Consider the following 14211-nt stretch of genomic DNA (forward strand, 5'->3'; position numbering starts at 1 on the left):
TATGGTATGGCTCCAGCTAGGATAAAATCGAGGTGAAATTAAATACGGGAGGTCGCATGTCTGGTTTTGGGAGTTGAAGGGATCGAAACGAACTATTTTAGAATCCAAGAAGAAGGGTTTGTTTGGTTCTTGGGACTAAAGTTTAGTCTCTGTCACATCAAATGTTTAGATACTAATTATGAGTATTAAATATAGGTTAAGTACAAAATCAATTGTATAAATGAAGGCTAATTCGCAAGATGAATTTATTAAGCTTAATTAGTCCATGATTTGGCCATGTGATGCTACAGTAAATATGTGCTAATTATGAATTAATTAGGCTTAATAGATTCATCTTGCGAATTAATTAGTCCATGAATTGGCCATGTGATGCTACAGTAAGCTACATACGGTTGATTATCCTTTTATTTCAAAAAAAATTCCTTTTGGAAGCGATGTATTGACGTGTAATGTGATTCTGTAGGTATCTGACAATGCTAACTTGGGGCAAAGTGCTTTTTTGAGAGGTTAATTAGGTATGCTTCGCTACGGTAAGCACCTTCTCCATGTGCAAAACAGAATACATCCAAAAATAAGCAAATTAAAATTCTAGGTGTTACATTTTATGATGGAAAGATATCTGACGGTCCCAATGTCACTACTAAGAGCTATGATGAGAAGAGATTTCTTCATTTTTATCAAGCAAAATCTTTAGGTCGTACTCATTCATAAATGTAGATGGTGAAACAACCAAGAAGCACAACCGTAGCCTGAAAACACAATCGAATCTGCTGCAGTTTCGTGGCCGTTGCAACGCACGGGTATGTGTGCTAGTTATGAATTAATGAGGCTTAATAGATTCATCTTGCAAATTAGCCGCGGCTTATGCAATTAGTTTTATAATTAGTTCACATTTAATCCTTCTAATTAGTATCAAACATCCGATGTCACCTAAACTAAGAATTAGTCCACGGATCCCAACACCTCCGAAAACACACACTCGACCCAAATTCCAAGGAGGTAAATAGGACTTTTTGCAAAACAAAATGATTCTATCATCCATTTTGGGCTCAAACAAGCCACCTGGCCCGGGCTCACCTCAAGAAGCGAATTATATACTTGGGCCCACTGGCCGAGCAAGGCCGCCCATCCAGCCACCTGGTGTTTTTGGTCGCAATCACTCGCTACTAGAGACGGGAACAAGCCCACGGCCTCGGTCAGGGTGTCTCTCTATTGGCAGCCACGTCCACCCCGCTCAGAAAGCGTCGACCAGCCCACGTCTAGCCCGTGCCAAGTCGGACCCCACTTCCCCCACCCCGACCCAGTGCCAGTGCGCCACGTGTACCCACGCAAAAGCCGTTACCCCCTCCCCCCTCCCTCCTCTCAAAAGATCACAGAGAGGTGGGGAGAAAACGAAACGCCGTTGCCTCCTCCCACGAATCTCCCCGCCCTCTCCTCTCCCCTCCTCTGGTGCCCGTCACGTTCCCCGCGTCCGCCCGCCACCGCCAGCCCCTTCGCCGGCGACACCCCCCGCCGCCCGCCGCCCACGGAGGCCGTGGGCCTGCCGCCCCGCTCGGTCGCCAACGGAGGCAAGGTAACCGGCGCCTTTTTCCCCTTCCTCTCGATGCGATCGTCTGCCTGCCTGCCTCGCGCCGATCGGCCGGGCACGCCATTGCGTCCCGGCGCGGGCGCTTTTCCCTTTCCTCTCTCGTTGGGGTTAGGCGGCGTCCACAGGAACATGATGGGGATCCTTTTTTATTTTTCCTCCTCTTTTTCGGGGGATGGGAATTTCTGAAAAATCCCTTCGATTTTCTGGGGCCGCGAGATTGGGTTTCGCTGTCGCCGTTCTCGCCGCGTCGGTTTGGCTCCACGCGGTTTTGCGCCCGTGCTTCACGGGTTTGTCCGGGGACGGCGGTTCTCGTTCCGAGATCGCATTCTGGTTCCGTTCCTTGATCCCTCTCATCAACTGAATTTTTACTTCATCCCTTTTCTTTTTCTCTTTGAATGAAATTGTGCTTGGCCAGGTAAATAACTGTTGTTGTAAATAGTTATTGCTATTTATCATTCTTGTTCACTGTTTCATACGTACTTGCCTTTTTCTCCTCTCCCCATTGGTAGTCGAGGTTCCTGGCGTATATATGAGGCTTTCGTCTCCTTTCTGTGGCGTGTTCAAAAGTTTCCTTTCCTTTCACGGGTCAAAACCCAAAATGTGCTGGAAAGATTAATGCGTCGTGCAAGGTTGTGAATCGGGTACCTTTCTCATCTACATGTCTCTGTTCATCTTGTGGGGAACGGGGGGAATTGAATCATTTTCCTTCAACTTGGAGGTCTGGATTTTAGATTGGCTAGTAGACTTGCTTGCTATGATTTTTTTACTCCCTTTTTCAGTTATGTTCCATGAAGCATTTTATTCCCTTGTTCAGTTATGTTCTATAAATCAGTGAGAGGATTCCCATGTCTTCCCCTTTGCTTTGTTAGATTGGAATTATCATGTTCTTCGGACACTTTTATCTTCTTTCTGCTCTTTTGGTATCAGATTTGAATACAGCCGTCTTTTTTGACAATGAATGAATGACGGCATGATGCCTTATGTGTGCTCAACTGTCTACAATTATCCTGAATGCTTTGATCATCCAGACCTATCTTACATGCACCACACATGCAGTTCAATAAATCAAATCTCTTACCTGAAACTCATAGAAAGTTAAGTTTGGGCTGTTGGTAAGTTAGGTGAAGCATTAGAAGCAATCTGACTTTTAGTTTCATGCTGGTTACTATTCTACTTAGTCTTATCAAACAGAAAAGTTCATTTTAGTAAGTTCTCTCTTCCTTCACTATTGGGTATTTAGTTTCAGCAGCTAAGTAATCCTTGGCAAGTGCTATTTCCTTGGTCTCTTCCTGTTCAGTTTCACGCTGGTTACTATTCTACTTAGTCTTGTCAAACAGAAAAGTCTATTTCAGTAAAATTCTCTCTTTCCTTCACTTTTGGGTATTTAGTTTCAGCAGCTAAGTAATCATTGGCCGTTTTTCATGGCTTTCCTGTTGTCATATCCATGATCACTTTTCTTTATGCAAGTGCAAGCTATTGCTCTAAGAGGTTTCCTTTTTCCTGCATGCAGGCTATGTGTTGGGAAGGTCTGAAGGTTTTCAAATCTATTCGGAATTGGCTTTAGCAAGGACGTGAAGTAAAAGTACCATTTCAAAGTGTTGTGATTCCAATCAGTTCGTTTCTGTAGTGGATTTAGACCAAAAGTTTGAAACTCCAAGGAATCAAGGTTGGTCATTTCATTTATGGCATCTTCAGATGAATGAATAAATAAAAAGAATGTTTGTTACAATCGAATATCCATTTTTTTTCATCTCATGATATTTTATAAAGGAACAGTAGTGGCTCAATGTTAGTTGTCTCCAAGGTTTCTACCATTCTTGTGTGTTCATTTATTCTTATCCCTTGGATTGTAGGAATTGGTTCTTTTAGTTCTTGACAGAAAAAATTCCACCAGACATGGTGGCGTCTTTAGACAATGTGAGAGGCTTGACTTTGGCCATGTCATCTAGTGCATTCATTGGTTCAAGCTTTGTGATCAAGAAAGTTGGGCTGAAGAAGGCTGGCGATAATGGGGTGCGAGCAGGTTGTGCCTCTTCTAACAGCTTTGTTTTTATTGAGGAATCATAGCAGCTCTTTAATCAGGATGAAACCTTGGTAGTGCATAATGGTGTTCAGACTCTTAACTCTTAGTACTTACTTAATGATGTATACCTTTCATGTATATCCTGTTGATGCTTCTGATTTCCCTTGTTACTATGATGAACTGCAGCTTCTGGAGGCTTCTCATATCTGTATGAGCCGTTATGGTGGCTGGGAATGATAACTAGTAAGTGTCAACTAAGATCATGCTTTGTCTTCTCAGGGATTTAACAGTTACAGACATATTTCTGTATGTACTTCTTGTAGTAGTGCACTTGTACTGCTATCTGTAGCTCATTGCAGTTCTACTTGTTTTTATGTTTGGGTGTTACTCTGTATCTGATTTATATGCTTTTTAAGCTGGTTGGTTTCATAGTTTCTTGAGTTGTGCCACTGACACACAACTGGAGTTAGTCATTGTTGACTGTTTTTATCATTCTCCACCTGCACGCCTACATTTACCATATAATCTTGCAACAGTGAATTTGGGTTTGTGATTTAACACCTACATCTAATAGATTATTACTGGGATTACTCCATGCTGCTAGCACTAGGCTTCAACCTAAGTGCCAGAGGGTCCAAGTGTGCTGCATCTTTTCTTTTTCCTAATTGTAGGAGAATGTATATAGTAAATGATATGCATGCACTAGTAATAGTAAACTATATTGTATAGTTAGGGATTCTGTCATGTTCGGATGAACAGAGGAGCATGCATATAATGTTTAACTTAAAATCTTGGGAATTCTCTCATCCCTTGGTTCTAAAAAGGCTGAGCATGGGTTTCAACTTACCTTGTTTGTTGGAATCCTGTCACTGCACTTGTAGTTTCATGAATGATGGAAATTTAAAATGTTTGTTAAGAGTCTACCTACTTGCATTATCAAGTATTTGGAGCAATAAAGGGGGTTATATCATCTGATGAAGAATCACTTAAAAAGAATCAAGAACATGACATCAACTTGCATTTATATTTCTTTTCATTTTAAAGGATAGGGCAGTAACACTATAATAACAGTGAAGTACAAAACAATATTTCTGACATAGTATTTACATGCGTAGCAACATTATATAATGATGGAACGGATGGTACACAGTACACTCTCCCTAATCATTTTGTTTTACCTTGCAGTGATTCTGGGTGAGGTAGCCAACTTTGCAGCATATGCATTTGCCCCTGCTGTACTTGTTACTCCTCTAGGAGCTCTAAGCATCATATTTAGGTAGAAGCCTTGCCATCTTCCTGAATTTCCTTACGCCTAGCATTGCGCTCCTGTTTAATGTTTTGCTCATGCAGTGCAGTGCTCGCACACTTTATTCTGAAAGAGAATTTGCACATGTTTGGTGTTGTTGGTTGCATACTATGTGTTGTTGGTTCGATTGGTATAGTTTTGCATGCCCCAAAGGAGAGAAAGATTGACTCAATGAAGGAAATATGGCATCTTGCAACGCAGCCAGGTAGCTAACTGATCACTTGCTCCTGTCACTATGGAGTCCCTTTTCCTTCTTCCTGCCTGCATTTGTTCTGTTTAACTGGTCAGTCCATGTTGACGTGTACACATCATTTGACTTACAGGTTTTATTGTTTATTCATGTGTGGCGGTAGCCTGTGTTCTTTTTTTGATATTCCGGGTGGTTGAACGCTCAGGACACAGGTTGATGCTGGTTTATATAGCAATCTGTTCATTAATGGGATCTCTTACGGTACATAAGAAGTACATCACCTTCAGATTAAATTATTAAATAGAATTAACCACTGACCTTTTATTAACATAATTTTATGATTGGGACAGGTTATCAGTGTAAAAGCAGTTGCCATTGCTTTAAAGCTATCATTTAGTGGATCAAATCAATTCATCTACGTTCAGACATGGTTCTTCATAGTAGTTGTCACTATTTGCTGTTTGGTGCAGTTGAACTACCTAAACAAGGTATAAAAGTGTTCTGGTGTATGGATACATTCTTGAGAAATGCCTTGCACAGTTTTCTTTTTTCTTTTTAATAATGTCATTCTGAGCTATGCATGAGTTTGCTTTTCATTATATATGTGGCAATGCCTTGAGACATTGATATAATGCATCAACTTGCTTTACTTGTCTAATTTCATTTCGTTATGCTGAATTTCTGATCAAACAATCACCCTGTAACATCTTATTTTTGCATATTTCCTGATCTAGGCCTCAGTTTCTGAACATACATTTCTTCGAATATTTTTAGTTGACATTCTGAGCAAGCACATGTTCAAACAAACATATTTTTATAAGCAAGGCCTTGGTTTAGATCAAAGTACTGCAGGGGTTATCTTTGCACATCAGGAGATTTCGGAAAATTTCTTGTAACCCGTGCTAGTTAGTCATTCAGCTGTACATAGCAATTTTCTTGAACACATGAATAACACACAAGAAGACACAAAATAGACATTTCAAGCTAATAACCAAGAAGACATAAAATAGACATTTCAAGCTAATAACCAAGAAGACATAAAATAGAGGAAGTTGTGTTTAAACTCTTCTGGCAACTCTTCATTGTGACCTTTTCACCCTCTTGTTACTTTGCTGTAGGCTTTGGACTCGTTCAACACGGCTGTGGTTTCTCCTGTATACTATGTGATGTTCACCATTCTTACCATTTTTGCTAACATGATTATGTATAAGGTGATCTTGTTGTCCACTTGCACATAACTTTTGCATGATATATTGGCCTTTATATGTTTTCATCATTATTTCTGCTTGCTGAGAGAAATTGCATGCCACAGTAATTTATATTGGCTGATACAGGATAACTAGTTTGGTGAGCTCCTTTATTGTTCTAAATAGATATCGATTTGCGTCTTGAGTGTAGCTTAGAATATATATGAAATAAGATGCCTGATATTCTCTTTTATCTTGCAAATTGTATGGGCATGAACCAATAATATATTTCTGGAACTTAAGTTTCATTTTCTGTAATCACTAAAGATGCAAACAAAGGGTGAATTGCAATTTTTCTGATATCCAAAGGAGAAATTCCAAAAGAAAGGAAACTATTAAGCAGCATGCCCCCCCCCCCCCCCAAAAAAAAAAAAACATTGTTATGATTGTTTCGTATTCCAGTGGAAATGTGAATCTGGCAAAAAAAAAAAAAAACTGATATCTGTTTGTCATGGTTTTTCAAGGACTGGGCCTCACAAACCGCAACACAGATTGCGACGCAGCTATGTGGGTTTGTGACCATTGTTGCTGGGACCTTTCTACTCCACAAGACTAGGGATATGGGGAATCCACCACCGCCTGACCAAGTTTGCCTGGAAGAAGCTAGAGAATGTGCTCCACGATCAATGAACAGCTCTAGCTGAAAACATAACATGTACTAAACATGAAATTTGTCTCAACCTCTTTAGACTCTGGTGGAGTTTTTGGCTGTAGATATATTAGGAAAGAGTGAAGATTGGGTGCCATTGATTGAACTATTAAGACTTTTGTAGTAGTAGGATATACGAATGAAGTTTTACGTTTTCTGCACCAGTGAAGTGTATGAAAACAGCAAAATCTTACATAGGATTTAAAACTCATTGCAGATCGATAGTTAACCTTTGCTTAATAGTTTGTTTCAAAATTTTTACTGAGCATAGCTAGTTTCGACACCTAGGATCTGTGTTTCTGATTTCTCCTCTCTGGTTTAGGCAACAGAGTGAAATTCAGCCCTGCTCACCTGCTCGGTGCAGTAGTTCCTCGCTCAACCTCTCAGCACTGTCCTCCGGCAAGTGTCTGCTAGAGGTGTCGAATGTTTAGATATTAATTAAGAGTATTAAATATAGGTTAATTACAAAACCAATTGCATAAACGAACGAATTAGCCTTCATTTATGCAATTGATTTTGTAATTAATCTATATTTAATACTCGTAATTAGTATATAGGGACTAAACTTTAGTCCCCGTAACCAAACACCCCCTCATGGTACCATGGAAGTGTAAATTAAATAAAGCCTTAATTGATTGAACAATCAATACGTTTCCATTATAAATGGAATCGGTACATATAGTTTGGAATGGTACAACAGAGGCAACTAATCCTTAGAATTGCATGCAAGAAATAGATAGAAACCAAAGATCCTGTAGTCTGTAGGTAGTTTCCGTAGAAGCCCTGCCGATCACATGCGTGTCGCTGTGAAGGGTTGCACGGCATCTGTTGCCGGACGCGCTACAGTAGGGGGTGTCACACCAGCAGAAAGCGTTGCCTGGCCGCCACCGCCAACTGGCGTTGCGTGTCAATCTAGAGGGATCTTTTACTCACAGCTTCAGAAGCCATGTCACTTGAAGCAACAATGTTAGCATTCCATCTCAAAATCAACATAGAATGTAACGTATTGTGCTCTCGTTCATCCTTGGAAGAGCTCTTGCAACATCTCTTCCAGGTCCCGGGGAGTGAATTTTAGGGTGGTAATTTTGTTATCCTCTATGTATTCTGTATAGCCTGAAACGATTTTCTCGGTGATAGCTCTGGGCAGCGTTTTCCTCAGCTCGGGATCTGGGACCTTCCACAGCTTTTGGGTATTGTAGGTCTTCAGAAACTCAGACTGGAACTTGTAAGGCAGTGGGGAGTAGTTTCTCCTGAAGCAACGAGGTGCCGGAGCATGACAACACCGGTGCCCACGATACCTGTATATAACTCTCCATATAGCGCTCGAGTTTACCTCGTAGGATTTGGATATGTAAAGAACGCAGTTGCTCTGCTGTATGAAATGTGAGTTGTTGAGCAGGAATAAGAACCCGAGGCTTTGATTTGGGAATTCTTCAGACTTCGACAAGACTCATGCTGTCCAAAGGTGATAGGTCCCCAATCTGAGGCACATACTCACAGACAACTGGATCCAATGTCCGGTAGTTTGTCCGCAAGAATCTGATGTAGCTTAATACGGACGGAGTGACCTTGTGAATGCCAGAAGAGTCTTGGTCGTCCTCCAGTGATTCCATGATTCGAACCCAAACCTCCTCCACTTGGCTCCTTATGGCATCAGCCGCCTTGCCCTCCTTTGCTAGTAGGACACTGCCTATCTCGCTCCGTATCCTCTCAACGACTCGTGCAGAGGGTGATGGATCATCGAATAGCAACCGGATCTCGGACAAGGCCTTGGACAGAGTATGGCGCACACGGAGCAGGGCATGGAGCTTCTGGCAACAACAACTTCACAAGTACTAGCGGTAAGATTTGGCAGAACGTCTATGAAGTCAACAAAAGCGAGCATTTTCAACATGGCTTGTTGGATAATGGATAAATCTTGCAAACTGGAAATGTACTCACTCTCCATAGCAGCAGCAGCAGCAGCATCTTCTTCCTCCTCGGAGACGTGACCAGGCAAGAGCGACACCATGAGACAAAAGGTATTCGTGATCTCGGTGAGAGCCCGGATCCAGCTCGATGCATGATTCGGATCCAGCTTGAGTTTCCCAGCAGCGACACCATCAGCGAGGTGGAGAACCCACCCGATACCCAGCTCCATCAACCACCTCTCAAGGACACCCATGTCGGCGCCTTCGATGCTGCATTTCGCCGACGGCGCACCAAAGAATTCCTTGGCGCTTTTGATTCGCTTCGCCTTCTTCCCGTTCCCCGTTTCTATGCGGGGCTTCTTGACTGGTTGAACAAACTCAGCATCCTTCTTCTCCATTTCTTCCAAGTGCATGGCCGCCTCCATATATAGAGATAGAAGACGACAGGCGAGAGCCGGTGGACGTGTAGGCAATCGAGAGGGTACCTGAGGAGCTGCTAATGGTGTAGGAACTGGATCCGGTTTGCTCGCGGTAGCTCCAAGGCCCGCGGCCGCAGTGGTGGATCTAGAATTTTACCATAGGAATTTTACCACAGGGTATGTCAAAAAAAAATCTTATACAATTCGATAAAATTATTTACAATTCGATAAATTCAAAGATTAAGCTAGAAACAATAACAAATCACAATATAAATAGTTCGAAATATAGCATAAAAGAAATTTACAATATTACTTGTCTGCTTTGTTTAACTGGCGCTTTTTGAATGATATGAATGTCTTGATTATATCTTCATTCACTTGGAAGAAAATATCTCGCTCAATAAATGTGACTAGACAATCATCCAAAATACTATCACCTAGCTTATTCCTTAACTTTGTTTTCACTTTAACCATCGCATAAAATACCCTTTCAACATTTGTTGTTGCCACTGGTAAAAGCAATATCAATTTGAGAAGCAAGTAAACCATATCATACATTTTGTACCTCAGTGTTTGAACAAGCTTAACTGAGAGATCAACGATGTTGTCTAGACCCTTGAAGCTATCATCTCGTCGCATGTCATCAATATAATTATCAAGTTGCAATTCAAGTTTTAGCAAATCATTGTTGGAGAAGTCCTTACAATAAAATTCAGCCAATAAGCATACCTTCTGTGCATCAAACGAAGCAAATGAATTGGAAGGACTAAATGCTGACATACACGAAAGTAGCTTCATATTGATCTTATCAAACCGATTATCAAGCTCTTGACTAATTTGATCAATGACACCAATATATACTTCTCTTCTAAAATGGTCATCATTTGTTTGGTTTCGGGCATGGGCATACCTTGCTGATTTTCCATATGGCACATAATCACCATCCATAGTAGGAACTTCAACATCATGTTTAATGCAAAAAGAAGTGACTCTCTCAAGGAAGTGGTCCCAACCATCATACCTTAACTGTTGCATTTTGTTCTTTGCCACATTAACAAGGGAGATTGCATTAAGAATATCTTGATCCCTTCTCTGCAAACACTCGGATAACTCATTTGTGTATCCAAGAATAACAAACATTAAGTGCACAAAGAAAACGAACTTAAAAGTTTCAAATGCTCCAAGCACAAAATGTATCTTTGTCCAATCATCCTTATGTGAAATATCATCACCAAGATCAATGAGCACATCATGGATTGAGGAATACATTGTAATGATGCTGCATATAGTTTTGTAATGAGAGCCCCATCAAGTTTCACTAGGCCTAGGCAAACTCATCTCTTGATTTAATCCACTCCCAGCTCACCACACTCAAGTGCTTTCTTGATATTCTCAAGCCTAGCAGTTCGAAGCATATCATGACACTTGTAAGAAACTCCAATAATATTCAATAAGATAGATACTTGATCAAAAAAGCTCTTACAATCAGTATTTCTCTTGGCAACAGCAACAAGAACTAGTTGGAGTTGATGTGCAAAGCAATGGATATAATATGCAGAAGGTGATTCTTGCATGATCAATGTTTTTAGCCCTTTAATATCTCCTTTCATATTGCTGGCCCAATCATAACCTTGACCTCTAATTTGAGTCATAGTCAATCCATGACTAACAAGTAAACCCTCAATAGCTTCCTTAAGTGACAAAGAGGTAGTATCATCTACATGAACAACTCCAATAAAGTGTTCACATGGCCTTCCAAGTTTATCAACATAACGCAAACACGGAGCTAGTTGTTTTTTATGTGATATGTCACTGGACTCATCAGCTAAAATTGCATAGGGCTCATCATTAAGTTCTTCAATTATTTTCTTTCTAGTTTCTATGGCACAACAATGAATAATTTACTTTTGTATCTCTGGGCTAGTTAAGGTGCAATTACCTGGAGTATTAGTCAAGACATACTTGTTCACTTCATCACTGTTTCCGGCAAGAAACTTCAAAAGTTCAGCGAAATTTCCTCTGTTGCTAGACTCTTCATTTTCATCATGTCCACGAAATGCCAATCCTTGATGCAAAAGAAACTTGATACATCTAAGTGAATATGTCAACCTTTTCTTATAAAGATGAAGATCCTCATCAGTCCACTTCTCAATGTGATAATCAATTGCTACCTTGGGATTTATAAAACCAATGTATCTCTCCTGAGCTGCATTGTGTGCCATAGAACCACTATGTTTGAGAAGTGCTTTGTTTCCTATATTCCAATTATTCCCTCCTCCAACAATAAATATATTTGACCCAGCACCCTTCTTGAACAAGTAGCATATAAAGAAAAACGCAGAATCCTTGTTGATACTATATTCAAGCCACTCATGATTATACATCCATACATAATTGAATTGGCGATCCCTACCTCTAATTTTTCTTGATGGAAAATCATGATTAATAGGTTTGAATCGGCCTTTAATAATATATGATCTTCGAATTGCATCTTGATCATTAACATGATAACTTTCAATGGGCTGCCTTTCACTTGGATCATGTGGAAGATGATTGATGTCATAAATCGGCGGATGTGATGTGGGTGGTTGCAATGGTGGAGGTGAGGGCACAGGATCCACGATTTCTTCAACTACCACTCTATCCTGCTCCTGATTCTGTTCTTCCACAAAAGTTTCAACTGGAGATGAGACAGTGTTTGAAGCAACAACAATTGCTGCCTTCTTTGCTGCTTGTTTCTGAAAAAGAGATGCAATATCTCCGCCTCTCTTCATAATCCAACCGTTCTGGAAAAAAACAATTTCTATGAAATGTAAGTACAACAACTTACTAGACATTATAGCAAAACAAATATGTAACGATATAATCATGTTCTAAACTTTTAGGTAGAAAACTTACAAATCACATCCTCACACGATATTAATTTAAGAATGTTGATGGATTGATGGTCCGTTCAATAAACTCACGAACTAAAATAAAAAAAACACTCATACATAAATAAATAAAAATATTTAAGAATATAAGTTTTTTCAAATAAGAAAAAAATAGAAGATAGATTCATCTTAAACCTCCTTGTGGACGATCAAAAGTTTTTGCGCAACGGCACAAATTCCCACGCGCAGTCGCGCACTTGCGCAGACGCACTGGCCGGCCCGGGTGGCCTGGTGCGGCGATCGGCGGTGTTGCCGCGGAGGACAGGAGGGGTCGTGGCGGTTTGACAACGTCTAGCAAGCGGACTGCGGAGGAGTCGTGGACTCGTGGCGCCATGGCGGTGGTGCGGCGCCGAGCGGAATTGGAGGGATCGCGAGTCGTCGAGTCTCGAACTGACGTCATGACGCATGGAATCGTTTGCTACGCGGCTAGGCCTGGGCGCCATGGCAGAGGAAATCAGGAAAGGAATCATCACAGGAGGAAACGAATCGTCACAGTCGTGGGGAACGTGGGCTCCTGCCGTCCTGCGTCCTACCTCCTGACAGACTGGCGCTTGCCGCCTGGGTGCCTGCCTCTTGAGTCCTGACGGACTGGGTGCTTGCCTCCTACCTCCTGACAGATTTACAAGGTGCTGGCCTGCTGGGGCCTAGGGTATGCCGGGGCCCACCCGGCATACCCTGTAGCTCTGCCCATGCGCGGCCTTCACCCTGCCCGTCGCCTCATGCTAAACTGGCGCCGATCTTTAGAGAGCAATCTCCCTACCGAGGCGGGACGTCAAGGTGGAGTGCATCCGCTTCTCCAAGGATGGGGGGCCTCCTCTACCTCACCGCCGTCAAAAAGTCCGACAAGTCCCCGAGGATCCCAATCTCATCGACATCCTCGCACACGTAGATATTGATCGGCAATAAAATATTAACAAGTCCGATAATCCCGTGGTATCAGGGAAGAATGGACCCATCCACCCCCTCCCTCGTCCCCACGGGATGCGACTCCCATAGTGAAAACCAGCCTACAACCCAAACCCAAATCCCGTCTAGATCCACAACCATCAAAGCCAACCTAGCTCCATCCACTGCAGATTTGGAGACGCCGACGGATGATCTACAAGCTCATCCAGCTATCATCACAAGCGATGCAAGGACGGAGGAGATCGAGATGGCTTTGAGTATGGCCACGACGGAGCTCCTTCCGATGGCGTGTCAGCACTTGTCAGCATGATGTCACTCGCAGGTACAGTTGATGCAGCCTAATGCGGCAGTAATCCTCCCGGATCTTGCTTGAGAGATTCATCTTCAAACTGGATTCAAGACGACGCACAGAGGTGTTGGGCTCGAGGGTAGCCAGGAGGAGACAGATCCATTGGTTCTCGACCTTATTCAAAGGCGCATTAATCAGGAGATCCAGCAAGATCCGCCAGCTTACAACATCACAGCCACCTCAGCACAAGGAGATTGAGTTATGGAGAAAGAGAAGAGGAGATTCACTCAAGCAGAGAAAGGGAAGGGAATCAATTCAACTACCACACAAGGACAGTAATCACATCCATTCAAGACCAAAGAGGGAAGCAGCTTAACGATGCCCAAGAAAATCCAGCAGGGTGAATGCTCCACCTCTAGGAGGAGGATGAGCTTTCAATCCCCATCTTTTCAAGTACATCCTGGACAGAGCCCTCCCATGGATCCACCACCAAGAATTCAACATGATGATGCACAATGGACAGATCAAATTGATGAGCATGGTTATTAGATAGTCAAACTGGCCTACTGGTGGTGCCAGACCAACAAACATTCAAGAGAGAATTCACTGCCACACCAACTGAAAAAGGATGAGCAGAGACAACAGTCATACTTGGCACACGTCAGGGGCAAATGTCTTAATTGTTTCTCCACCGAGCACAAGGTTGCAGATTGTAGGAGTCGACTCAAATGCTGGTGATGTCTTTAGTTGG

The 14211-nt window shown here is 42.1% G+C and overlaps 1 protein-coding gene and 1 pseudogene across 5 annotated transcripts; one reads left to right on the forward strand and one right to left on the reverse strand.

The window, feature by feature from the left end:
• Positions 1–1401: 1401 nt before the first annotated feature.
• On the forward strand, positions 1402–7243 carry LOC117838350 (probable magnesium transporter NIPA2). 5 transcript variants are annotated; one of them, XM_034718353.2, is made up of 11 exons: positions 1690–2003; positions 2098–2229; positions 3099–3254; positions 3442–3611; positions 3798–3854; positions 4797–4887; positions 4962–5122; positions 5241–5368; positions 5458–5595; positions 6226–6318; positions 6819–7243. In XM_034718353.2, exons 4-11 carry the CDS (start codon positions 3485–3487, stop codon positions 6996–6998), a joined length of 975 nt encoding a protein of 324 aa, XP_034574244.1. In that variant the 5' UTR covers positions 1690–2003; positions 2098–2229; positions 3099–3254; positions 3442–3484; the 3' UTR covers positions 6999–7243. The 5 variants fall into 5 exon arrangements, with proteins under 5 accessions (XP_034574252.1, XP_034574267.1, XP_034574244.1 ...); XM_034718369.2 differs by having other exon boundaries at positions 2098–2217; XM_034718361.2 differs by lacking the exons at positions 1690–2003; positions 2098–2229 and adding an exon at positions 1402–1573.
• Positions 7244–9641: 2398 nt separating this feature from the next.
• Positions 9642–12106, reverse strand: LOC140221635 (uncharacterized; annotated as a pseudogene).
• Positions 12107–14211: the final 2105 nt, after the last annotated feature.

The sequence above is a fragment of the Setaria viridis genome, chromosome 1, assembly GCF_005286985.2.
Source record: "Setaria viridis chromosome 1, Setaria_viridis_v4.0, whole genome shotgun sequence".
Taxonomy (NCBI): Eukaryota; Viridiplantae; Streptophyta; class Magnoliopsida; order Poales; family Poaceae; genus Setaria; species Setaria viridis.

Bases quoted from the DNA above. Each gene is read 5' to 3' on its own strand.
- LOC117838350 (XM_034718361.2), top strand. From the start codon at position 3,485: ATGGTGGCGTCTTTAGACAATGTGAGAGGCTTGACTTTGGCCATGTCA. The intron at 5,123-5,240 runs GTAGCTAACTGA...TTTGACTTACAG, and splicing joins GCATCTTGCAACGCAGCCAG to GTTTTATTGTTTATTCATGT. The intron at 5,369-5,457 runs GTACATAAGAAG...TGATTGGGACAG, and splicing joins CATTAATGGGATCTCTTACG to GTTATCAGTGTAAAAGCAGT.